This window comes from Elephas maximus, chromosome 21 (genome assembly GCF_024166365.1).
Source record: "Elephas maximus indicus isolate mEleMax1 chromosome 21, mEleMax1 primary haplotype, whole genome shotgun sequence".
In the NCBI taxonomy this organism is placed as follows: domain Eukaryota; kingdom Metazoa; phylum Chordata; class Mammalia; order Proboscidea; family Elephantidae; genus Elephas; species Elephas maximus.
In genome coordinates, this window is record NC_064839.1 from 64,719,426 (window position 1) to 64,746,193 (window position 26,768).

Genomic DNA, 26,768 nt, shown 5'->3' on the forward strand with positions numbered 1-26,768 from the left:
CTTTTTTTTTTTTTTTTACTTATCAGCAGTTTCAATTCCTTTTATTGCTTTGAGCTTTTGAAAGCTGGGGTTTTGGAGATTAAAGGCCTGTAGATAAGAAAGTTTTGGGTTTTATATTTTACTTTTAAGAAGTTTAAAGTTAGAAACATAGCTTTGCCTGTTCATGGAATTGTTCCTGTCCATCTCCTGTTGTAGCTGCTTGTTACAGCGCCACCTTCTGTTCTACTTTCTTCTGACAGCCACCGGTTTGTCTGACAAGAATAAAGGCAAACATCTTGGAGGTACAATTGAGCTAACCAAGAAAGCTTTCGAGTGAAATAGAGTGACACTTTAGCCAAAGGCTAGCTGCTCACTAGCTTTTATTGTTACAAAAATTAAAATTCAGATGACCTTTTCTCCAGAGAAAATATTTAAAGAACTGCGAGCATGTGTTTTAGATATGACACAAAATATTGCTAGGTATTAAGGTTTGCATAAGTCACTGGCCATTCAGAGTTGAGTAATAAAATTGTGCATACAGTAAAGGCTTTTTTTTGGGGGGGGGGATGCTGAGATTAAAGGAGGTCTTCAAAAAAAACCAGCCTGTGATATTTGTTGAATTGACACAATTGACAGCGCTGAAGTAGGCAAATTGGACTAACCTAAGTCTTTTTTTTTAAGTCTTTTTGTGGGTTAAGTCTGCCAAAAACAACGTGCCAGGTTTTTTTCTTTTAACTTTCTAGTTCTAATAGAATTCTTTAAAAAAAAAAAAAAATGGCTATGAATGAGAGGACTGAGAATTCATGTCAAACTTTTTCGGTCTGATTCTATTACAATGAATTATGGCTCCGGGAAGTCGGACAAAATTTCCATCACGATTTGTGAACTGGTTTCAATCATCCTGGATAAAACTTAACTCAGACTTGGAGATGACGAATCATATTGAATGGATTTGGAGCTTTGTCTAGAATTAACTACAGGCAGCTTAACTTCAGACTAATAACTGCCGAAATCACCGGGCATACTTCGGAGCTGGCATAAATGGAAAGCTATGCTCCCCAGCTAAACTGACCACCTAAAATAAACATTCCTTCCGTTTCACCCTCTGAAGATGTCGCTTTTCTGTCTCCTCCCAGGGACGCTCTGCAGATCCAGCAACTCCAGAACCAAATCCGCCTGGAACGAGAGGCCAGCGGCCCGCGGAGCGCGCCGCCCTCGCCGCCCTTCCCGCCGCCGCCCGCCTCCCCCGAGCTCGCGGCCTGCGCGTCGCCCGCCTCCCCGGAGCCCATGAGCGCGCTCGCCTCCCGCGCCGCCCCCGCCATGCAGTCCTCCGGCACCTTCAACTATGCGCGCCCCAAGCAGTTCATCGCCGCGCAGAACCTGGGCCCCGCGTCCGGCCACGGCACGCCGGCCTCCAGCCCCAGCTCCTCCAGCCTCCCGTCGCCCATGTCCCCGACGCTGAAGCAGTTCGGCCGCGCGCCCGTGCCGCCCTTCGCGCAGCCCTTCGGCGCCGCCGAAGCCGAGGCTCCGTGGGGCCCGTCCTCGCCGCCGCCCCCGCCGCCGCCTCCGGTCTTCAGCCCCACGACGGCCTTCCCGGTGCCCGACGTGTTCCCGCCGCCGCCGCCGCTCCCGGGCCCGGGCTCCCACTGCCCCTCGCCCGGGGCCCGCTACAGCCACGGCCAGGCGCCCGCGGTCTTCCTCAGCGCCCTGCTGCCCTCGCAGCCGCAGCCCGTCGCCGTCAACGCCCTGGGGCTGCCCAAGGGGGTCACCCCCGCGTGAGTGACAGCGCGCGTCCGCCCCGGTCTGCCTAATGTCACACTGCAGCTCCCACACACCCACTGTGAAAGGGCGCCTATAAGCTATTAGGTACCCTGGTGGCGCAGTGGTTAAGAGCTTGGCTGCTAACCAAAAGGTCCTCAGTTCCAATTGACTAGCCCCTCCTTGGCAATCCTATAGGGCAGTTCTGCCCTGTGCTGTAGGGTCCTATGAGTCGGAATTGGCAACGGGTTTGGTTTTGTGGTTTGGGACGCTTATAGGAGTACACTGTCACATTTTTGCATCTTTCCTGCTATCTAGTTTTAAATAATTTCTCAGCAACTCTACCAGGCTGTTCTTGCATAGCTACCTTATTACTAAGATGAACCCTTTTTCTCATAATTAAAAAATACAAGAGCCTCATCAGGAGCTATCCAAAATCAGCACAATCCTCTTTATAATTATGACACTGATGGTGGCATTAGCTGCCGTTTTTTGAGCCTTGTGCTAAGCGATTCACATATGTCATCCCATTTGATAACAACATCGGTAAAGGTGTCATTGCTCCACGTGCAACCGAGGACTCCGGTACTTAACTTGCGCAAGGTCATATAGCCACTAAACTGGCATTCGAATCCATGTCCAGCTCTAAAACTCATGCTCTTAACACCAAACTACATAATATTTCAGATTAGTATTACAGTAAATTTGTAGGGACTTGGTTATTAAGCATACACTTAGTGTTTTTGAAATGCCCCAATTAACAGAATTAAGAAATAAGCCTTGTGTACATCTAGTGATAGATGGGAGCCCTGGTGACACAGTAGCTAAGAGCTTGGCTGCTTATCAGTTTGAATCCACCAGCCGCTCCTTGGAAACCCTATGGGGCAGTTCTACTCTGTCCTATACGGTTGCTATGAATTGGAATCAACTTGTTGGCAACAGGTTTTTGTTTTGTTTTTAGTTATAGATCAGAAGGGAGAAAACATGTAAATGTCTCTCTGTTGTTGATGCAAATATATAACCTATAAAAAAAAAACAAACCTGTTGCCATCAAGTCAATTCTGACTCATGAAGAAATGGTCGTGCCAGCCCTGTCCCTGGCCAACAGTGATAGCTCTAGTTGGCGATCGTGGCTTCTCTGTCTTAGTTTTCTCTTTGCAGATTGTCTGTTACTTGTCCCTCCTCACATCACAATGATGCAGCAGTCTTCTGAAATCTTTACAGTAGGAAAACTATGAGGATAAGTAAGATGGCATGTACAAAAGTACAGTAGAGCCTTCAAAAGAAACATATACAAGTGTTTGGAAAGTTGTACTGAGTGAAAACTAGCCCTTACTCATTTTACTAAAATGTTCAAAAATGAGTTACGTGCTAGCAAAGGTCAAGCCTGTTACCGTATCTCAACTCTTCCTGTTGAAATTCTACTTTAGAGTTTGCAGGAAGCCAAAAATTATTCAAGGGGAAAAGAAGGGAATCTTACTAAAGGATAACAACGAGCAGACCTTAGAGTTCAGGTTATTTTCATTAATATGTACAAGCTTTCCTTTACTAGGATGTACTAACACCACCATAAAGATCATATCGCTATCTGCAAAGTGTGTATCCACAAAGCAGCAGTTAGTAGTGTCTTGTTTGGGCAGCCACTTTCTGAATATCGATTACATAAATACTATATTTGAAATCCGGCTACTTTTCAAATCCTTATTGGAAGAAGCAGAGTCAAATGAATATGTAAATAAGTCAGTCAAACGAACGAGCAGAATCTGTATAGTGAGGACGTGATAATGGTCTTCATTTGAAAGTTGAGTCGGTCAGCTTGCCTGAGGAAAACCTTTGTCTTTCTCCCCTATTTTTCTGTTTGAGCGTTCATTCCTCTTGCTGCTAAGAAGCTGTTAAAACCAACTGGTGTGGAGTTGATTTCACCTCACGGAGACCACATGCGTGTCAGAGTAGAACGGCTTCATAGGGTTTTCACTGGCTGATTTTTTGGAAGTAGATCACCAGGCCTTTCCTACTCTTGTTATTGTTGTTCTTAGGTGCCTTTAAGTTGGTTCCAACTCATAGCGACCCCATGCAAAGCAGAACAAAACACTGCCCAGTCTTGCACCATCCTCACAATCATTATTCTTGAGCCCATTGTTGCAGCCACTGTCAGTCCGTCTCATTGAGGGTCTTACTCGTTTTTGCTGACCTCATACTTTACTGAGCGTGATACCCTTTTCCAGGGACTGGTCCCTCCTGTTAACATGTCCAGAATATGTGAGATGAAGTCTTGCCATCCTTGCTTCTTGTTAGAGAGATTCAAAAATGGGAGTTTGTTGCATGACACTTTTCATTCTCTCGTTATAAAATGGACCAAGTCTTGCTTCCCAGAGAGAAAAGTTTTAATATGTCTCATGGAGAATCTGATCAAAGATTAGCCCTTTACAGGGATTAGGTGGTCGTGCCTCTTACCATTAGCAGAACCAGCGGTTGATTCCAGTCTTTGATTTTGAAACTCTCTCAAGATAAGCACTTTTAAGGGCTTAACTCAAGTATCAGGAGCACTTGCTCCTCATTAGCATCGATCACAGTTACTCATTTGATGAAGCCAAAATACCTGATGAGCATTGCCACAACGTAGCTCCTGCCATTTCTTAAAAAATAGGGTGAAATCATTCTGATGTTGTGGCTATAGGGAACTGCACTCAAAGATGGTTATGTGCTGTGACAGCAAAGACAAGTGGCAATGCCAGGTTGCAGACTTTTGGCTCTGTGTCGGCCCAGTGAATCATTCGAATATGGTACCTTTTTGTCTTCAAGGAATTTTCCTGTTGCCAAGTCACAAAACTCTTGGAGAGTACATTCTTTCGGTTTGATTGATGTGCCTTTTGAAACATTTCTTCTCTGGCATATTGTGGAGCCTGTCATTTGCATTCCGAATTACAAACAGAAATGTGGCTATTTCTCCATCATAATTCAAATAATTTGCCAAGAATTGGGTGTCCCTTCAGGGCTACTGTGACTAATTGACATCCTTGAACTTGAAGGAACTGCTAAACTATTGTCAAATGAATTATTTTGTTATAGAAATGAATTACTTTCGCTTATATTGCATTGGGCACTTGTGGCGATCACAACGGCAAGTTCCGTTTCACTTGTATGTGTTATTTCTGTTTGGGTGGTTTGCCCTATAATATCCGGGGCCAGGAAGGAGACTGATTAGACATGACTCAGTGAAGCAGCAAGTCAGGAGATTTTTTTTCACCTGTCTTGTTTGACTAAAATCTTAAATACAAATTTCAGATATCTTTGGGTTTTTTTGTTTTGTTTTGTTTTGTTTTTAATCATCATTTGTACACTTGCTATTTTACTCCATGTCTGTGTGTCTATTAGCATAGTTCTTATTTTAATCTGGAGAGGAATAGTAGGTTGGTCTGAACTAAGTTTCTAAAGAGTCTGTGGAGATGAGGTTTTGTTTCTCATATCCCTGGATAGCAAAGTTCAAAGCAGGGGCAAAGACCATGGTGCCAGCGCTAAACCACAACTCAAGAAGGCAAAAGACAGTGGGCCTCAGACTAGCAGCAATGGTATGTGGCCATTGGTTGATTGCGGTTTGGGAAACTTCTTCACACCCAGTGTCTCTAGTGCCTTTCTTTCTTCAGGCGGCTGCATTCTTCCCCGAGGTTACTGGGGTTACTGGCCGAGAAAATATCACCCTGCTCAAAGCTGTTGACAGACACAAACGTTAAGCTGACTAAATCTGATAGAGGCCGTGAGGAGAGCATGCCTTAGGAAGAAATCTATTGGCACTTTTACAAAATTAATGCACCCTGTTCCCCTCGCTATTGCTGTTAGTTTTACAGTTTCCATTGCTGTAACTCCCTTCCTCTGTACTGTAAATCAAGCCCTAAGAGATGTTGAGAACCCAGAGGTTTTGGGAGTACCACACAGGGAAAAGCTGCAGAGTCCCATGCCGCATTTTTGCGTCTGCTGGTCTCTGAGCAGCTATACCGAGCCTGAAGGGTAAATCAGATCAGACCCAGCCCCGGGAACCAGATTGGCACTGTACCTTTTGCCCACCTTCACATTCCTGGAATCTGTTCTCATAAGGGAGTGTCACTTAGCCATAGTGCCACAATGGTCTGTACTCTTAATTGCTTCTTTTATGTGAGTAGGGCTTTGGTTTGAATTGTTACCCCATGTTTGTTACAAGTAAGAGCTTGTGTCAATAACAGCTTTTATATAGATGTATTAAGGAGAGCTTTTATTCTTTAGGCACTCAGCTCTTTGCAGACATTGTCTCATTGTCCCTCTTTCTCAGATGGGTGGGGCATTGTCACCATTCTGCACTGTAGGTGAGAGGGACCAAGAGGTGGAGGGATTTCCCAGAGTTCTGGAAAAAGCCCAAGCAAGGAGACGGAGTAGTGTGACTTAGCCTTGGGTGTATGGCTTCGGTTGATCACTAAGAAATCTGGTATCTAATACAGGTGTGTGTCGCTTAACGTCACAATACATTCTATGAAATAGGACGTTATGTGATGTGGACGTTGTTCGAACACTGTATTATATACAGGAGAGAGGTGCATAGGATGGTCACCAGGCAGGTCTGGGACCCCCACTGCAGCTGTTCTGCCGAGAGACTGCATGAAAACTTTGGCTCCACTGCTGCAGGTCCTGTGTGGTCGCCACCTGGTCTCTGAGAGCTGGTGCCTGGTCTGCTGGGGGCATGCACTTGCCATCCAGCCTGCTGCCTCCTGGCCTGCGGCACCACCAGCTCCTTTCCCTTCTTTCCTGCGTGCCTTCACCACCACAACCAGCTTTAAACTCTTCAGCCCCGCCCACCTCTCCTCTGCTTCCTCCTCCACCTCCTCCCTAGGCCGCCTTTCCTGCTCCTCCTCCTGCCACCACCGAAGCCACTACCGCTCAGTGGCTGCCACGTGGGAGCAGCCACAGTCTCGGCCAGAGTGTCACATGAAGGGTGCCCAGGCCAAGTGGGGCAGCGGCCTTGGTGGGGCATCCCCCTCGGAGGCTCTGGTGGCACCTGTGTGGTGCCTGCCTGAGGTGAGCACAGTGGGACAGTCATCTGTGGATGGGCGCTGGGACCCCCTCCCCCTGCAGCTCCAGAGCCAGAGCAGACAGGGACCCAGAGAACTAGTGAGAGACAGATCAGATCTCCATACTTAGCAAAGCACATCAACCTCTATGTCCCAGGTTTCTGGACTCTTCTTATAACCTGATGGGACCAAGAACATATATGCGGTAGAGGTTGCCCAAACAGACCTTAAGTGATGCATACCTGAATTTCTTGACCAAAGGAAACTGCTACAGAAGCAACAAAACAAAATCACCTGAGTCTTAAGGAAAAGTTTGTAATGGATTTAAGATTTAGTTTTCTTTTAAATTCATGTTCCTGGGCATTTAGATAGTTGCCAAGTCAAGACAGTAGTTAGATTAAAAAAAAAAAAAAGACGCATTGGGTCGAGTCACTTCCAACTCATAGCCACCCTATAGGACAGTGTAGAACTGTGCCATAGGGTTTCCAAGGAGCTGTTGGTGGATTCAAACTGCTGACCTTTTGGTTGGCAGCCAACTTCTTAACCACTGGGCCACCAGGGCTCCATAGTAACCTGTAAAAAAAAAAAAAAAAAGAACCCAAAAGACAGAAGCTGCATTGGACTTTGCAGACATTGTCTCATTGTTCTTTCCCGTGTCTTGCAGGAAACAGGTACATGGGGCCTTGTCATTCTCCTTTAGGGAGCAGAACCTGAAGGGGCTGGGGGATTTCGCAAAGTCTTGACATTGGGCTCATTAGGGTCCCATCTCATTGAAGATTCCACAGAAAGTTGTATCGAATCCTGGGCAAGTATTTCCCAGCCAGTTAGTAGGAGAGGCCCCCCACGTCTGCCACGACTGGATTGTAGTTCTATTGAAGTGTTTCTGCCCCGGAGCAGCTCAGAATTTAAACCAGCTCAGTTCTGGGGATGGCTCTGTACTAAGCTCTACAGAATGACCGAGTAGGTGGAGAACACGCACATGTGTGAGTTTATTCTTCAGAGAACCCCAAAAATAATAGAATAAGTTATCTGTTTTCCTTTAAATAGGAGCTTAAGGTAATCACTATTTGTACTCTAAAGCCTTAGCTTCGGCTTTATAATAAAATTCAGTTTAAAAAATTAGAGTTTATATACACAAATTGAGTTTGCATATATTGGGCTCTTTTATATATTAATTCATATATTACATTCTTGGATATGAAGGATACCTACATCCCAGTGTATTGATGAGTTTGCTCACTCTGAAGTTTTGTGGAATTTAGTTATCAAATTTTGCTGAATAGGAGGAAAAGAGGACTTTTTGTAGTTAAATGAGTCTCTGGTTACTAGACAGGCACATGGCCCCTTAAATCAGTGTTGTACTCTGGAGTTTTGAGTTTCTGAAATATACTGATGGGACTGACCTGGAATAGTGTATCTCAAGGGAAGGATGCATTCAAGATTATTCAGTAGCCAAAAAAAAAGAAAGGGGAAAAACCTCCGTGGATTTGATTGTGGTTGAATCTGCAAAGTTTTACCTTCCAGATACTTGTGTACATGTTTGAGATGTTTTTACCGTCAACCACATGAATATTATTTTTAAATGCAAGTGGCTTACTGTTGAAGCTAGAGTAAACAGATCAGTAATGTCTTTTACACAGTTGGGCTGAGTGTGTGTACACTGAAGGATGGACTGTGGGAGGCTTGTTATGAATTGTTTACCAGTTAAGGTTGGCTTCTAAGTATGGATTTTTGTGAAAAGTTCTGGTTTTAGTAACAGTTTACTTCGAACAAGCCTTTTGTTTTTTTCTTTTTTAACTGTGCAAGCCATCATGAAGGGAAGTTACCTCTTTTTCACCAGATACTCTTTATTTCCTTACAAGTCGCTATTTGTTTATTAGAAGCAGGTGCCATTTGGAAGAGCAGACCCACAGCCATCTTGCATCACACTCCAACACAGAATTTGTTTTATAGGAAAGCAAACTCAGTTGCCAAAACTTGCCTCAAAATCTTATAACTAACTACTTTTCTTTCCTGGTACCTCCTCTTTCCAAATACTCTGTTTTGATTCCTAATACTCACCTTATATGCTATCCCTAAACCCTATCCTCAGTTTTTAACACAATTTCCTAAAGATTTTTCTGAATTACTTTAGTCCAATGAGATGCTCTCTGAAAAACAGAAAAGGTTCCATATTAAAATAAGTGTGAGAAATACTGTATGCTAAACCTCTTTCTTTGAGGGTCACAATGTCCATCTCTTGACCCTGCCAGGCTCCTTCTGGAGTAGGCCCTTTGTACTGCCTGGCTCTCCATGTGGGTCTTCATACACCCCACACTTTTCTGTGATTCAGGCCTGAGCTGTAGTGTCAGCTCCTCAGAGCTTTGATTGAGCACACTGTCCAATATACTATCTACTCACATACCTGTCACTAGCACTTACCACCTACTTTGGTTCATGTGGACTTGTTTTCCATTCTTTTTTTCTTTCCATCTCCTCTGTGCCACCCCCACTGTAGAATATAATCTCTGTAAGTAGTGACTTAGTTTTGTTCAATGTTGTATTTCCAGCACCTGGAACAGAGTTGAGCATAGAAAAGTAAGGGGTTGTCTGCACAGCCTTGGAAGCTGGTCAGGAATTCTTGACACGTTTTTAACTTCTTCCTCTCCCCTTCACTCATTTTCCCTCAGCCAGTCACATCTCTGTGATTCGCTTCCATGCTGAATATTTTGTTTGCCTCTGCAAATCCACAATTACTGTGCCAGGCACTGTTCTAAGTGCTTAACATACATTAACTTATGTCGTTTCCCCAACCTATAAGACGTGTTATCAATGCACATATTTTACAGAGGAGGAAACTGAGGCACGCAGCAGTTAGGTAAGAAGCCCAAATCATAGTGGTTTTAAGTGGTGAAAAGGGATTCTTGCTCCGTGCCTTTATGCTGACTCTGCATCCCTCCCTTTCCCCATCTCCACTCGTCTGCATCCTCACCATTTGACAAGGTCTATCTCAGATGCTACCTCTTCCACAGAATCTTCACCAGTCATTCTAGCCAGCTCTGGTTTTCTTGTTCCATTGCCCTTCCCCCACGTGTCTGTCAGTTTGTCTTACTGTGGGGACTTGTGTGTTATTATGATGCTAGAAGCTATGCCACCAGTATTCAAATACCAGCAGGGTCGCCTATAGCAGACAGGTTTCGGCTGAGCTTCCAGACTAAGACAGACTAGGAAGAAGGACCCAGCAGTCTACTTATGAAAAGGATTAGCCAGCGAAAACCTTATGAACAGCAAGAGAATACTGTCTGATATAGTGCTGGAAGATGAGCCCCTCAGGTTGGAAGGCACTCAAAAGATGACTGGGAAAGAGCTGCCTCCTCAAAGTAGAGTCGACCTTAATGATGTGGATGGAGTCAAGCTTTCGGGACCTTCATTTCCTGATGTGACATGACTCAGAATGAGAGGACACAGCTGCAAACATCCATTAATAATCAGAACCTGGATGTATGAAATATGAATCTAGGAAAATTGCTAATCGTCAAAAATGAATGGATCACATGAAGACTGATATCCTAGGCATTAGTGAGTTGAAATAGACTGGTATTGGTCATATTGAATCAGACAATCACATGGCCTGCTATGCTTATGCCAGGAATCACAACTTGAAGAGGAATGGTGTTGTCAAAAAGAGCATTTCAAGATCTATCCTGAAATACAATGCTGTCAGTGATAGGATAATATCCATACACCTACAAGGAACACAACTTAATATGACGACTATTCAAATTTACACGCCAACCACTAAGGCCAAAGATGAAGAAATTGAAGATTTTTACCAACTTCTGCAGTCTGAAATTGATCAAACAGGCAATGAGGATGCACTGATAATTACTGGCAATTGGAATGCAAAAGTTGGAAACAAGGAAGGATCAGTAATTGGAAAATAACGGCCTCGCTGATAGAAATGATGCCGGAGATTGCATAATTGAATTTTGCCAAGACCAACGACTTCATTGAAAATACCTTTTTTCACCAACATAAACAGCGACTGTACACATGGACCTCACCAGATAGAATACACAGAAGTTACATCCCCTACACCTGTGGGTAGAGCCAATGGAAAAGCTCAATATCATCAGTCAGAACAGGGCCAGGGCCGGGCTATGGATCAGACAGTCAGTTACTCATAGGCAAGTTCAAGTGGAAGCTGAAGAAAATTAGAACCACAGTATGATCTTGAGTATATCCCACCTGAATTTAGATACCACCTCAAGAACAGATTTGACGCATTGAACACTAATGGCCAAAGACCAGATGAGTTGTGCAAGGACATCATACATGAAGAAAGCAAGAGGTAGTTAAAAAGACAGGAAAGAAAGAAAAGACCTAAATGGATGTCAGAAGAGGCTCTAAAACTTACCCTTGAACATTGAGTAGCTAAAGCAAATGGAAAAAATGATGAAGTAAAAGAGCTGAAGAGAAGATTTCAAAGGGCTGCTCAAGAAGACAAAGTAAAGTATTATGATGACATGTGCAAAGAGCTGGAGATAGAAAACCAAAAGGGAAGAACATGCTTGAATTTCTGAAAGAACTGAAGGAAAAAATTCAAGTCTCGAGTTGCAATACTGAAGGATTCTACAGGGAAAATATTAAACAATGCAGGAAGCATCAAAAGAAGATAGGAGGACACAGAGTTACTATACCAAAAAGAACTGGTTGATGTTCCGCCATTTCAAGAGGTAAAATATGATCAGGAACCAATGGTACTGAAGGAAGAAGTTCAAGTTGCACTGAAGGCATTAGCAAAAAACAAGGCTCCAGGAATCGACCGAATACCAGTTGAGATATTTCAGCAGGTGGATGCAGCGCTGGAAATGCTCACCCATCTATGCCAAGAAATTTGGAAGACAGCTACCTGTACATATGCCTATTCCCAAGAAAGGCGATCCAACCGAATGCGAAATTATGAAACAGTATCATTAATATCACATGCAAGCAAAATTTTGTGGAAGATCATTCAAAAGCAGCTGCAGCAGTACATTGACAGGGAGCTGCCAGAAACTCAAGCTGGATTTAGAAGAGGATGTGGAATCAGGGATATCGTTGCTGATGTCAGATGGATCCTGGATTAAAGCAGAGACTACCAGAAAAGTGTTTACATGTGTTTTGTTGACTATGCTAAGGCATTCAGCTGTGCGGATCATAGCAAATTATGGATAGCACCACAGAGAATTGGAATTCTGGAACACTTAATTGTGCTCATGAGGAATCTGTACATGGATCAAGAGGCAGTCATTTGAACAGAACAAGGGGTTACTGCATAGTTTAAAGTCAAGAAGGGTGTGTGTCAGGGTTGTATCCTTGCACCGTACCTATTCAATCCATATGCTGAGCAAATAATCAGAGACGCTGGACTATATATAGAAGAAGAATGGGGCATCAGGATTGGAGGAAAACTGATTAATAATCTGTGGTATACAGATGACACAGTCTTGCTTGCTGAAAGTGAAGAGGACTTGAAGCACTGATTGAGGAAGATCAAAGACCACAGCCTTCAGTATGGATTACACCTCAACATAAAGAAAGCAAAAATCCTCCCAATTGGACCAGTAAGCAACATCATGATAAACGGAGAAAAGATTGAAGTTGTCAGGGATTTCATTTTACTTGGATCCACAATCAACAGCCATGGAAGCAGCAGTCAAGAAATCAGAAGACACATTGCATTGGACAAATCTGCTGCAAAAGACCTCTTTAAAGTGTTGAAAAGCAAAGATGTCACCCTGAGGACTAAGGTCTGCCTGACCTAAGCCATGGTATTTTCAATCACTCATATGCATGCAAAAGCTGAACAGTGATTAAGGAAGACCGAAGAAGAATTGACGTCTTTGAATTGTGGTGTTGGCGAAGAATATTGAATATACTATGGACTGCCGAACCAAAAACCAAACCAAACCCATTGTCATCGAGTCGATTCCAACTCATAGCAAAAGAAGGAACAAGTTTGTCTTGGAAGAAGTACAACCAGAATGCACCTTAGAAGCAAGGATGGTGAGACTACATCTCGCGTACTTTGAACATGTTACCAGGAGGAATCAGTCCCTGGAGAAGGACATCATACTCGGTAAAGTAGAGGGTCAGCGAAAAAGAGGAAGACCCTCAATGAGATGGATTGACACAGTGGCCACAACAATGGGCTCAAGCATGGCAATGATTCTGAGGATGGCGCAGGACAGGGCAGTATTTTGCTCTGTTGTGCATAGGGTCGCTATGGGTTGGAACCAACTCGGCGGCACCTGACAACAACATTGCACTTAGAATTAGCACCATACAGTTTGTTCCTTAACTCGTTCCCCAACTAGATGATAAACCTTTTGTGATCAAGAACCATCCTTAGAATTTGGTTGTTGTCTGCATATCATGTAGAATAGTGTTGAGACTATAGTGATGAAGCTTTTTGTTTTGTTTTTTCCTTTTTTATGCATAAAAATTCCCAAGATAGTAGAATTACACGATGTCATCAGGCGGTACCATCGCTTACCTTTCAAACCAACTATTTTGTTCCAGGCTTGACAAAATTTATATTGATATGTTGGCTTAGCTCTGTGCCTTGCTAGATGCTCAGTAAGTACTTGTGGAAGGACTACTAGGCATTTAAATTTTTTTTTGATTGATTTTTATTCAGAGTTAATTGTTGAAAACCAAGAAAACAGATGTATCTTAAAGGAAAATAATTTCTTAAAAATATGAGGGAAATAGGAATTACGTAGTTGCCCTTCTAATGCTGGTAATATTGATATGTTTAGGGAATTGGCTTGTTAAGAGAAATATGGAATGATTAGGGTTTTTATTTGGGTCAAGAGTAATTTTATTTGTGTTTTTTGTTACTGTGTAGTATCTGGGTGGCAGGGACCCAAACCAAGGTGAATGGCTGTCCTGGAGCAGTTGTTCTAAGTTGTTTTAAGTCCCTCTGAAAGTATGCTGAGAAATGCTTTCCAAACAACAGGACTCACTCTGTAGTGAGTAAAAAACCAAACCCATCCCCATCGAGTCAATTCCAACTCATAGCAACCCTGTAGGACAGAGGAGTTTTCAAGGAGCAGCTGGTGGATTCGAAGTGCCAACTTTTTGGTTAGTAGGCAAGCTCTTGACCACTGCACAATGCAGACTCCTGTAGTGAATAGACAGGTGTTTACTTGTTCAAAAGAATGCTGGCTGTTTTTTAAAATAAAACAACAAAAAAACAGTCCTCTGTTTCTCGTGCTTAGGCGATCCATTCCACCCTTGATAGTCACCCTTTTGCCCCATTCTTCTTCATTTGTGTGGAGAACACTGCTCTCGGTGTAGTCTGCCTCAGGAATACAGTGAAGCCTTCTGTCCTCAAAAGCCACTTATCATCATACAGTTGTGCAACTGTGTTATGTTTAAGCTTAGAGTAATAATGGGAACTCATATGTTCCAAATAATATCTGATGTAACAGAGAGCTAGCTGCCTTCAGTTTTACCTTTCAGGCGAGTTCGAAGTGTAGCTCTTTTAATTCTCAGGTGTAAGGCTGTAGTCATAAGAAGTGCAGAACTTAATTTTTTTTGAAGTTTTGTCATTTTTACTTGCCCTGAGCCTGACTTTTTCCATGTAATCTGATTTCTTTCAGAATCAGATGGTGGTGGCACAAATTTTCTTCACCGAAGGGAGATAGGGAAAGGTTAGAAGTGGAGATGCGTAGCACGTCCACTCACTTGGCCCACAAATGTTATTTAAGTGTCTGCTATTTGACAAGCATTGTAATTAACAAATTAATTTTAAAATGGTGAGGGAGAGACCATTATAAAACAATATATACTGATAAAATGTGATGGGCACTGCAATGAAGAAAACAAACATGGTGCAGTAACAGGGGGTAGATTTTGTCAGGACATCCTTTCTGAGGAGACATTAAACTGAAGCCCTGAAGCCTGACGACTGAGCCCTGAGACAAAGACTAGGAGAGAGAAGCTCCACGCAGAAGAAAATGGGCAAACTAGGCACATTTTTGTTAAGAGATTGCGTGGTACCAAAAACTGAAGTCATAAGTCATAATTCCTGTGATTCTTCTGTCAGCATTTCTCAGGTTCCTTCCTCAGCTCACTGAAATCATGATCAATTCCCAGTGAGATACAACTTAAGGTTTTACTAATCACTTTTAGATGTTATGAACACAGGATATCACAATATTCTATTTCTTTCATTTGTTTCTATAATGTCAAAGCCCAGTGTCATCCTATTTGAACATCAGGGGCAAATGATTAGGAAGGAAGGGCCTGGAAAAGCAGTTTTTATCAGTTAGCATATTTTCCAATACAAGTATCAGAAGACTCAGCTACAAGCAGATTAAATACATGAGTTTTTTTTTTTTTTTTGACTTCCATAACAAATCTGGGATAGGTTGGTTCCATGGTGGATTAACACTGTCACAAAAATATTATCAGGAACCCAGGTTCTCTCCATCTTTGCAGTCTACCATCATTGGCATATTGGTGTATCCTTTCACCATACTTATTCAATCTGTATGCTGAGCAAATAATCTCAGAAGCTGGACTATATGAAGAAGAATGTGGCATCAGGATTGGAGGAAGACTCATGAACAACCTGTGTTATGCAGATGACACGGTTTTGCTTGCTGAAAGTGAAGAGAACTTGAAGCACTCACTGTTTAAGATCAAAGACCACAGCCTTCAGTATGGATTACAGCTGAACATAAAGAAAACACAAATCCTCACAACTGGACCAATGAGCAACATCATGATAAACAGAAAAGATGGAAGTTGTCAAGGATTTCATTGTACTTGGATCCACAATCAACACCCATGGAAGCAGCAGTCAAGAAATTAAATTACACCTTGCATTGGGCAAACCTGCTGCAAAAGACCACTTTAAAGTGTTAAAAAGCACCTTGAAGACTAAGGTGTGTCTAACCCAAATCATGGTGTTTTCAGTCGCCTCATATGCATTCAAAAGCTGGACAATGAATAAGAAAGATGGAAGAAGAATTGACGCCTTTGAATTATGGTGTTGTCTAAACTATTGAATATATCGTGGGCTGCCAAAAGAACAAACAAATCTCTCTTGGTAGAAGTACAGCCAGAATGCTCCTTAGAGGCAAGGATGGCGAGATTATGTCTCACATACTTCGGACATGTGATCGGGGGGACCAGGCCCTGGAGAAGCTTTTCGTGCTTGGTAAAGTAGAGGACAAGCAAAAAAGAGGAAGTTTCTCAATGAGATGGATTAACACAGTGGCTGTAACGATGGGCTCAAGCATAACAGCAATTATGAGAATGGCACAGGACTGGGCAGTGTTTTGGTCTGTTGTACATAGGATCACTATGAGTCAGAACCGACTCGATAGCACCTAACAACATCAGTGGCATGTTAGGCGATCTCCCCTCATGGTCACAAAGTGGCTGCAGCAGCTTTGGCATTACATTCATGCCACAGTGATAGCTGGTGAAAGAAGAGGAGGGGCATTTCTTCCTGTTTTTCTTTCTAGAGATAGAAACATTTTAACTAGGGTACCTGTCTCAGTCATCTAGTGCTGCTGTAACAGAAATACCACAAGTGGATGGTTTTAATAAACAGAAGTTTATTCTCTCACAGGCTAGTAGGCTAGAAGTCCAAATTCAGGGCATCAGCTCTAGGAGAAGGCTTTCTCTGTTGGCTCTTGATGGAGGTCCTCATCATCATTCTTCCCCTGGACTAGGGGTTTCTCCACACTAGGGGTTTCTCTGCTTCTGGCACTGGTTTCTTGGTGGTTCGAGGTTCCACTGTCTCTCTGCTAGCTTCTCTCTTTTATATCTCAAGAGATTGGCTCAAGACACAATCTAGTCTTGTAGACTGAGTCCTGCCTCATTAACATAACTGCCGCCTATCCCACCTCATTAACATCATAGAGGTAGAGTTTACAACACATAAGAAAATCACATCAGATGACAAAATGATGGACAATGACACAATACTGGGAATCATGGCCAAGCCAAATTGATGTACATATTTTGGGGGGACACAATTCAGTCCATGGCATTTCACCCTTTGGCTCCCAAAAATCCATGTCCTTGCCACATGTGAAACACATTCACCCCATCATATCATAGCAAAAGTCTTAAATCAACTCCAAGTCCAAAATCCAAAAATCCCTTTTCATCTGTGAAATCTAGAATACAAATTATCTACTTCCAAAGCACAGTGGTGGAACAGGCACAAGCACTTCCAAAGCACAGTGGTGGAACAGGCACAAGCTAGACATTTCCATTACAAATGGGAGAAATTGGAGGGAAAGAAGGGATAACAGGCACCATGAAAATCAGAAGAACACATTACATTAGCCCTCAAGGCTTGAAAATAATCTTCTGTCCTCTAAGACCATTTACACAATGCCCTCCAGTCTCTAGGTGTTGGCCACACTCTCCAGATTCAGAGTGGAGGCCCCGCAGCTCTGGGTTTCAGCTCCACCTTCCAAGCCCACTGGGACAGCAACTCTGTTCTCTTGGTTTTAGGCACACCATCCTCCTAGTCCATCTGCGTGGCAACTGCACTCTTAGAAACACCAGACGCCATGGCTGCACGCTTTGCAACCCCAGAGGTCATGGCCTGCAACCCCAGAGGTCATGGCCATACCCTTCGAGACTGAGGCAGCTTAGCTCCCTGTGTTCCTTGTCTCTTCAGCTTCTCATTCCTGGTTCCATGGCCTCTCAGCCCCTCGGGCCTCATGCCCGCATGTGCCCTGCTAGGGCAAGTATTCCAAGCTCTGTAGCTCCACCAGTAAGTGCCTGGAGGCACCCCACTCCACCAGTAAACTTTGGCCAGAAGGCACTCAGCTCTCTCCTTCTATGGTTTGGCACACCTAGCTCCACCGATAAGTGCCTGGAAACACCCCCTCCACCAGGAAGCCTCCAGGGCAAAGGCATTCAGCTGTCTCGCTCCGTGGGTCAGCCCCAGGGCTCACGGGCACCGGGCTCCTTGTTCTTCTTCAGTCAGTCCGTTGCTGCTGCCGGTTCTCTGCTGATGCTTCTCACCATCTGTACTGTCTTCAGTGTTAGCAGTTCTCCTCACTTCCTTCTGAGTCCTCTATCCATTCACAGTTTCACATCCACTTCCACATTTTAGGTTTAGGTATCTGTTAGAGCAGCACCCCACTCTCTCAGTACCAAATTGTCTTAGTCATCTAGTGCTGCTATAACAAATACCACAACTGGATGGCTTTAACAAACAGAAGTTTATTCTCTCACAGTCTAGTAGGCTACAAGTCCAAATTCAGGGTGTCAGCTCTAGGACTCTCTCTCTGTTGGCTCTGGAGGAAGGTCCTTATAATCAGTCTTCCCCTGGACTAGGAGCTTCTCCACGCAGGAGCCCTGGGTCCAAAGGACCTGCTCTGCTCCCAGCACTGCCTTCTTGGTGATGAGGTTTCCCTGTTTCTCTGCTCGCTTCTCTCTTATATATCTCGAAAGAGATTGGCTTAAGACACAATCCAGTGTTGTAGATTGAGTCCTGACTCATTAACATAAGGTGCCTAACCCACCTCATTAACATCATACAGGTAGGATTTATAACACAAAGTAAAATCACATCAGATGACAAAATGGTGCACAATCATACAACACTGGGAATCATGGCCAAGCCAAATTGATACACATATTTTTGGGGGACACAATACAATCCATGACAGCACCTCACACTCTCACTCCCACCCCCACTCCCCTAGTCATATCACATGCCTCTGGCTAAACTAATCACTATCCAGAGGGTTGAGACTACTCACCTCCTCTGAGCACATTGAAGGGTGAAAACTCAACAAAATCAGGGAAAGGTCAGCAAGGAAACAAAGGAGAGTGGACAAGAAGAAAAAATGGCTGTTGGGAAGGCAACTGGGAGCATGGGCCCCTGGAGTACATGTTACTGACATTATCAGGTTACTGATATTAATAGGGTGCAGAGCTGTTCAAGGATCCTCATATTTTCTACCGCGTACTTAGTGCTTGTTTTGCTCCCAGCACTATGGCTGAAATGAGGAGAAGCAGAGGTTTTGGTGAACCCTAACGTTTATTTTGGAAACCCTGGCGACATAGTGGTTCAGTGCTACAGCTGCTAACCAACTGGTCAGCAGTTCAAACCCACCAGGTGCTCCTTGGAAACTCTGTGGAGCAGTTCTGCTCTGTCCTATAGGGTCACTATGAGTCAGAATCCACTTGAAGGCAATGAGTTGTTTTTTTTTTTTTTTTTTAATGTTTATATATATCCTTGGCCTCTATTGGTACTTTATCACATCAGTGAAGTGATACCAGGCACAGGATGCCTTGACAGATTTACACTAAACATTTTTTTTAACTTAGAAATATCTTATCATGAAATATAATAAATAAGGGAGTACATACGGTTTTTTAGGTATACAACATGTAGTCTAAAAAACAATGTTGAAATGAAAATCCTACCCATTTGTAGTACCTGTGAAGCCCCCTAGTGGCATAGTGCTTCAGAGTTCGGCTGCTAAGCAAAAGGTTGGCAGTTTGAATCCACCCGCCGCTCCTTGGAAACTTTATGGGGCAGTTCTGCTCTGTCCTGCAGGCTCGCTATGAGTTGGAATCGATGGCAAAGGTTTTTTTGTTTTTTTTTAATGAAGCCCCCTGGGTGACCCTTCCCAATTATATCTCCCATGCATCCCCCAGAGGTACCCAGTACCTCAATACCTCTGAATTAATCAATCTCTTACTTCGCTTCATAGTTTTACCGTGTATGTACGCTTCCCTAAGCTGTGTTTCTCAAGCTTTCACGTGTATCAGAATCACCCAGAGGGCTTGTTAAGCACAGGTTTCTGGGTCTCAGCCCAGAGTTTCTGATGGAGTAAGTCTGGCCCGAGGCCAAGAATCAGCATTTCTGACAATTTCTCAGGTGATGCTGATGCTGCTGGTCAACGGATCACACTCTGTTTTTTTCTAATTGTGCTTTGAGTGAAAGTTTACAGTTGAAGTTAGTTTCTCATACAAAAATTTATACACGCATTGTTACGTGACCCTAGTTGCTCTCCCTATAATGTGCAGCACACTCCTCCTTTCCACCCCAGATTTCCCGTGTCCATTCAGCCAGCTCCCGTCCCTTTTTGCCTTCTCATCATGCCTTCGGACAGAAGTTGCCCATTTAGTCTCATGTAGCTACTTGAGCTAAGAAGCCCTCTCTTCGCGAGTATCATATTATGGCTTACAGTCCAGTCTAATCTTTGTCTGAAGAGTTGGCTTCAGGAATGGTTTCAGTTCTGGGTTAACAGAGTCCACGGGGTTATGTCTTCCGGTGCTCTCTCCGGTCTCAGTCAGAACCATTAAGTCTGGTCTTTTTACTAGAATTTGAGTTCTGTACTCCACTTTTCTCCTGCTCCATTGGGGAGTCTCTGTTGTGTTCCCTGTCAGGGCAGTCATTGGTGGTAGCCAGGTACCATCTAGTCTTTCTGGTCTCAGGCTGATGGAGTCTCTGGTTTATGTGGCCCTTTCTGTCTCTTGGGCTAATATTTTCCTCGCGTCTTTGGCATTCTTCATTCTCCTTTGCTCCAGGTGGGTTGGGACTAATTGATGTGTCTTAGATAACTGCTCACTAGCTTTTAAGACCGCAGGCACCACTCACCACAATAGGATGCAGAACATTTTCTTAATAAACTTTGTTATGCCAATTGACCTACCAGTCTGCTGAAACTATGGTCCCCAAACCCCTGCTCCTACTACTCTGTCCCTCGAAGTATTTGGTTGTATTCAGGAAACTTCTTAGCTTTTGGTTTAGTCTGGTTGTGCTGACTTTAAGGGACCACGCTTTTAGGACCACAGCCCTAGGAATTGACTTCTTGGCATTTGCCTGTTTATAAATGGAATCATATTGTACGTATTCTGTGACTTGTTCATTTTAACTCGATGGGATGTTTTTCAAATTTCACCTTCTTGACATGGGTGGTTACGGTTCATTTCTTTTCTCCATTGTATCGTATTCCATTTCTCATTAATCTTTACCCATAGCCCCATGAGGGAAAAGGAAGAAAAATAGGAAGTGATTTGCTTTCAGTATCGACAATAGTGATTCCACATCCATCAAACATTCAGTACCAATGACCTGGCTCACAGGACTCAGGACATGATTGTTGCCCTTGGAAAGGAGGGTCCTGAGGTGCCACCTGTCCTCAGAGCTCTAGGCTCTCTGGGAGGCTTGGGAGGTTTGGGGTGCACCAGGTGTAGTAGTACCTGCAGATCCCCCAAGGGCCCCTGGTATGAAATAGCTTTGCATCAGCTAACATTGACTTACCGTAATTAATTTAGGAAAGAAGGGGTAGAGATGGAAGGTAACAACTTAATATTTGCTTAGAATGAGCTAGGCACTGTTGTTGAGTAAATGAGTTACCGAGGGTCAGAAGGAATAAGTGAAAATATGAAAGAAATACATTCTCTTTCAGATTCTCTCAACAGTCATATCCATTGCTGTCGAGTTGATTCCGACTCATAGTGACCCTACAAGACAGGATAGGATTGCCCCGTAGGGTTTCCAAGAAGTGGCAGGTGAATTCAAACTGCAGGCCTTTTCATTAGCACCCAAGCCCTTAACCAGTGCACCACCAGGGCTCCTCAGCAATCATATGTGGTATGTATTTTTATACCCATTTTATGAGAGGTTATAAAACTTTCCCAAAGTTAAAAGCCTAATACAAGGCAGAGCCAGATTTTAAACCTGCCTGGTTACAAATCACATCATTTTTCACTTTCCATTGCTGCCTCCTTGGCATTTACCACTGAGGTATAACTAAGACATTGCTGTCGAGTTGATTATGACTCCTAGTGACTCTATAGGACAGGGTAGAATGGCCCTATAGGATTTCCAAGGCCCTGGTGGTCTAGTGGTTAAGTGCTACGGCTGCTAACCAAAAGGTCGGCAGTTCGAATCTGCCAGGCGCTCCTTGGAAACTCTATGGGGCAGCTCTACTCTGTCCTATAGGGTTGCTATGAGTTGAAACTGACTCGACGGCAGTGGGTTTGCTTTGGTTTGGTTAAATCTTTACAGAAAAAGAACGCCACATCTTTCTCCTGCTGAGTGGCTGCTGGATTTTAACCACCCACCTTTTGTTTAGCAGCCAAGCACATAACCACTGCACCACCAGGGCTCCTTCCACTGAGGTATACTGCCCCATAAAAGGTATTTGAACTTCCTCTAAAAACTGGTTCCAATTAGTGTTACCTGAGCTGCTGAACCTAGCTTTCGTGGCTTTTTCCATAATTAGTTGCAACAGATGTAGCACAAAATAACGAGCAGAAGTGACACGTTGCCACCTCGCACCGTCTCTTTGTTGGGCTTGACTGTTTCACTTGGATTTATATGCCTGACAACTGACCATACTGCCTTGTGTTTTTGTCCTGCAGGGGATTTCCAAAGAAAGCTAGTAGAACTGCTAGAATAGCCTCTGATGAGGAGATCCAAGGCACAAAGGATGCTGTCATTCAAGACCTGGAACGAAAACTTCGCTTCAAGGAGGACCTCCTGAACAACGGCCAGCCGGTACTGAGATAAACGTGGGGCTTGGGATATTCTCTGCCCATATCAAAAAGCTGTTCCCTCGCTTCACTAAGACTTATGTTCTTAAGATTTGTCCACAAAATTAATTTTATTACCCCTGAATCTCAGCATTATTCTTAGTATCATGGCTAGAATCTGTGGAAAAGAAAGAAAGGCTTCTATCGGTCTTCACGGCTCCCTTCTACTCATGAACCATTCTTGGAGTGAAAAGAGAGAGTTGGAGAGAAAGGAAGGAAAGCTGGTTTTGAATGGAATAAATTAGGGTTGCAAGTACAATGAGTAGTGGCAATGTTAAAAAAAAGAGCACGGGATTCCTCTCCCGCTGGCTGGGGTAGGGAAGAAGGCAGGAGGCGCGCTCTGCGCTGGTTTGCGTCTACACGGAAGCAGTGGATTGGAATTTGGATTCCATGACAGGTACTGTTTCTATGTGCAAATACCTTCCCTAGGGAAACCAACCACTGTGAAGTCCAGTTCTAGTCTACCAGACTGTTACAGGGGATTGATGCAGGTCTCTGAGGGAGTAAAGCTGTTCTCCAGTCTTATTCTAGTTTGTTAGGTAAGACAACCAAACTTAAAAAAAAAAAAAAAGAGAGAGAGATATGTTTTCAGACTACAGAACTATAGAGTAGATAAATGGGTCTAGTAAAAAAAAAAAAAGGATGGAAAGTTTTCTCCATTGGAATTACATACTTCCCCGTCACTTTGTTTTAACCCTTTTCTTACCACATCAGAGTATTTTAAGGAGATGGAAAAAGCAGATCTAGCCAACAAGATTCCCCAGGTAAAGAGAAGGAGCCTTTTATGAATTTATTGTGGAATCATCATCATAAAAAGTTGCCTGGCTCCTAAATGGAAGAGGATAAAGGACTCTTCATGTAAAGCCTCCTGTTTGTATATGAAACCGCTTTCAGAGCAGAAAGCTCTCCGTTGGTTATGTTTTCTGGGTATTTTAATTGTTAAGCATTAATAAATGAATAGGTGAGAACAGGCCACATGATGGGGAAGGTGGGAGTAGACGAAGGATGTTGAATGCTGATTTTAATTATTAGAGTGTCTTAATCTGAGTTCAGGAAGATGAAAATTATAATGAGAGTTTGTGTTAGTTACTCATTCCACTGAATATGGAAGATTTTCACAAAGGGAAAATACTTTCTTCCTGGAATAACTTACTGCATGTGTAAATGTACATACTCTGGAAGCTTTCCCTGGCTCTGTCAACTAAAGCCTTTGAAAGATTGAAACAAATACTTCTGTGAACTTTTTCCAGTTAGGTAAGGCCATCTTGCTAGTGTTTTTTTTTTTTTTTGGTTGGTTGGTTGTTTAAATATTCCTTATGGACTAAGATTCTCTTGATTCAGGGAAGACGTCTATAAGCTATTATTGCTTCATGTACCATATTATTTATATTTTTATATTATATTTATCTGTGATATATATGTATTTTATATATACCATTGCTATATGTATAAATATTATTTCTATTTATCTGTTTAGCAGTGAATGTCATTCGCAATAAGTTCCATAGGTTTCCACACATGAGAGCTTAAGAGAAGAAAAGTAAGATTTCCCTCTTTAAAAAATGGGCTTCTTAAGCACTTTCTCCTATGTTACATACTATCCTGCCACTTATTTTTGTCTTCTGCAGAGAAGGGCTTACATATCCACATGGCGTAGTGATTCAGAAACAAAGCTGTGAAGGAGAAATGACTTCTACTGATCACAGCTGCATCTAGTGAGGGAAAAGGAATAGATAGCAAACTGATATTCCCGCTCGTAAGGAACAGGGTGGAAATAACTGCAGTCCGTTTGATGTTAATACAATGACTTGTGAAAAGATTAGGAAGGATTTTTAAGAAAGCAGAAATTTAAAGTTCTCTTTGAAAATTGAACTTCCGGATTTTTATGATAGACGTAAGAAAGTTAAATACTGGACTGAGACACTCCTTGCACCATTCAGACATCTTCCACTACCCTTCTTTATTAAATACAATCGGTTGAATTTTGGGACTGTTTATAATTTACCAATTGGTGTGTTTTACTTCCTGGTTCCAACTGGGACTGGAACCAACAGTTACTGGAAATTGTAAGTTTACCCAACATATTTTTCTGACTAGAAAGTTCCTAATAGATTTTGCATCTATATTGAGAAATTTATCTGAAATAGCCTCTGATTTTCTTTTTTTTTTTGATAGATTTTTCTTTAATAGATTATTCTCTACCCCTGGATAGATACTATTTCAGATCACCTTTTTTTTATAAAATGCCCCGATGGGCCAGATGATCTCTGATCATTCCTCCTTTATAATTCTAAAGCGCTTTCAAGCCTATAGTAAAGAGAACAAGAGCAGGAATCATCCCAAAAGACAAAATAAGAAAATGTTAGCATTTCCCTTAGATAAGAATGGCCTAGTAAAAATGGTTTTGGCCTGTTTCAAAGTGCTGGTTGCTAGATGTAAAATCACTACCACTTTCTTTGCCTAATGGGCAAGCAGTCTCCCTGTAAGTTGTTGTTCTTGTTGTTAGGGGCCGTCGAGTCGGTTCCAATGCATAGCAACCCTCCAGACAACAGAACGAAACACTGCCAGGTCCTGCACCATCCTCACAATCGTTGCTGTTTGAGTCCATTGTTGCAGCCACTGTATCAGTCTGTCTCACTGAGGGTCTTCCTCTTTTTCGCTGACCCTCTAGTTTACCAAACATGACGTCCTTCTCCAGGAACTGGTCCTTCCTGATAACACATCCAAAGTATGTGAGATGAAGTCTCACCATCCTCGCTTCTAAGGAGTATTCTGGCTGTACTTCTTCCAAGACAGACAGACTTCTTTGTTCTTCTGGCAGTCCATGGTATATTCAATATCATTCGCCAACACCATAATTGAAAGGCATCAGTTCTTCTTTTCCTTATCCATTGTCCAGCTTTCACATGTAGATGTGGCACTTGCCGATACCATGGCTTGGTCAGACACACCTTAGTACTATGAGTAGAATCATGGACTGTAGGTGTTAGCTTTGGCAAATACCCTTTATACCTCTGTTGCTAATTTCACTATGTGCAATCATTCTGTGTGGATTATTATACTTACCTACATTACACAGCAGCCTAGGAAATGATCTCAGAAGTGAGATGGCACCAAAGCAGAGAGAAGCATCACAGCCGGCTGGTCTAAAACGTCCCTTCTTAGAGTCTGTGGGCTGACTTAGCTCTACGGAAGCCCAGGGAGGGCTATGAATAAAACATTTCCTGTAAATAATATTTTGCTGTTTGAAATCTTCTTTCTCCTCTGTCTGTTTATAATTAAAGATAAGTATATCCAGTGCCTATGACACATATTTTCCATGTTGTTTCTCCCTTAATTGCTTTTGCTTGTTACTCGCACCTTAAATTTGTGGTATATCTGTTGGCAGCTCCCAAGATTAATTGCCCTATCTCCCAACACTGGATTAGGTCATTAGGATCAGAAGGGGAGGTGAAAGGCAGTACAAAGGAGGTAAGGGGAAAAAAGACTTCCTCCTACATGCAAGATTCTGAAGATAAAGAGAGAATGGGTACAGAAAACATCAAGACCTTCTTTTTTTTCCCTTTTTATGAGGTGATACACAATTGTGATTTTTCTAATTCCGTACTCTTCTGTGACTTATTTTGTTTAGAGGCTAACATATGAAGAAAGAATGGCCCGGCGACTCCTAGGTGCTGATAGTGCAAATGTCTTTAATATTCAGGAGCCAGAAGAGGAAACAGCGAATCAGGTACAGTGCTGCTTTGGACTTCTTCAAAAAATAACCATTACCCTGTCTCTTCTCCCCATGCTCTTTTTGGACACTATGTTTGAGGTCAGTTGGTGAAAAGTAAAAGGCAGGTCACAGAAAAGCAGTATTGATATCATCAGTCAACCTCATAATGAATATTTATTGGGAACGTAATATGTACCAGACATAGTGTTAAGTGATTCATGGAATTATTTCAGTCAGCGATACCTATACTCCTTATCTTCTCGTTGATAAGTTTATTCTCAAGGATCTTTCTGTTTTTCCTGACCTGTGCTTTAATAGTAAGTATTTTTGTATGGAGAAAAACATTTTCACTGAAATTGCTTGAAATGGTAGTGGATATTTCCTGTTATAGTCTTCATGTCCAAAGTACAATATTTATGTACGGGGAAGACTGCCCTTAGCTTCTGTCTCATAAACCAAAAAAAAAACCAACCCCAGTGCCATCAAGTCAATTCTGACTCATAGCGACCCTATAGGACAGAGTAGAACTGCCCCATAGAGTTTCCAAGGAGAGCCTGGCGGATTTGAACTGCCGACCCTTTGGTTAGCAGCCATAGCACTTAACCACTACGCACTACGCCACCAGGGTTTCCTTCTCTCTCATACAGAGTTAGTTATAAATCACAAATCAGCAGAAGTCTAACATGCTTTTTTTATGCCCTCGCTGCTACCAAAAGAAT

General features: G+C 42.8%; 2 protein-coding genes across 6 annotated transcripts in view; one reads left to right on the forward strand and one right to left on the reverse strand.

Annotated features, from left to right (window-relative positions):
* The window catches only part of PALLD (palladin, cytoskeletal associated protein), a 388,152-nt gene that overhangs the window by 329,227 nt on the left and 32,157 nt on the right, over window positions 1-26,768 (forward strand). For 3 of the 5 annotated variants that reach the window (XM_049864820.1, XM_049864819.1, XM_049864821.1), the window contains exons 10-12: window positions 1,116-1,754; window positions 22,164-22,299; window positions 25,966-26,064. In XM_049864820.1, the coding sequence (XP_049720777.1) occupies window positions 1,116-1,754; window positions 22,164-22,299; window positions 25,966-26,064 (874 nt within the window). The remainder of the gene's footprint in view (window positions 1-1,115; window positions 1,755-22,163; window positions 22,300-25,965; window positions 26,065-26,768) is intronic. The other 2 variants (XM_049864822.1, XM_049864823.1) reach the window with 1 other exon arrangement.
* Window positions 7,851-26,768, reverse strand: part of CBR4 (carbonyl reductase 4) — a 109,722-nt gene continuing 90,804 nt past the window's right edge. Inside the window, exon 5 of the mRNA XM_049864839.1 lies at window positions 7,851-9,325. Within this exon, the coding sequence (XP_049720796.1) occupies window positions 9,198-9,325 (128 nt within the window). The 3' untranslated portion in view covers window positions 7,851-9,197. The remainder of the gene's footprint in view (window positions 9,326-26,768) is intronic.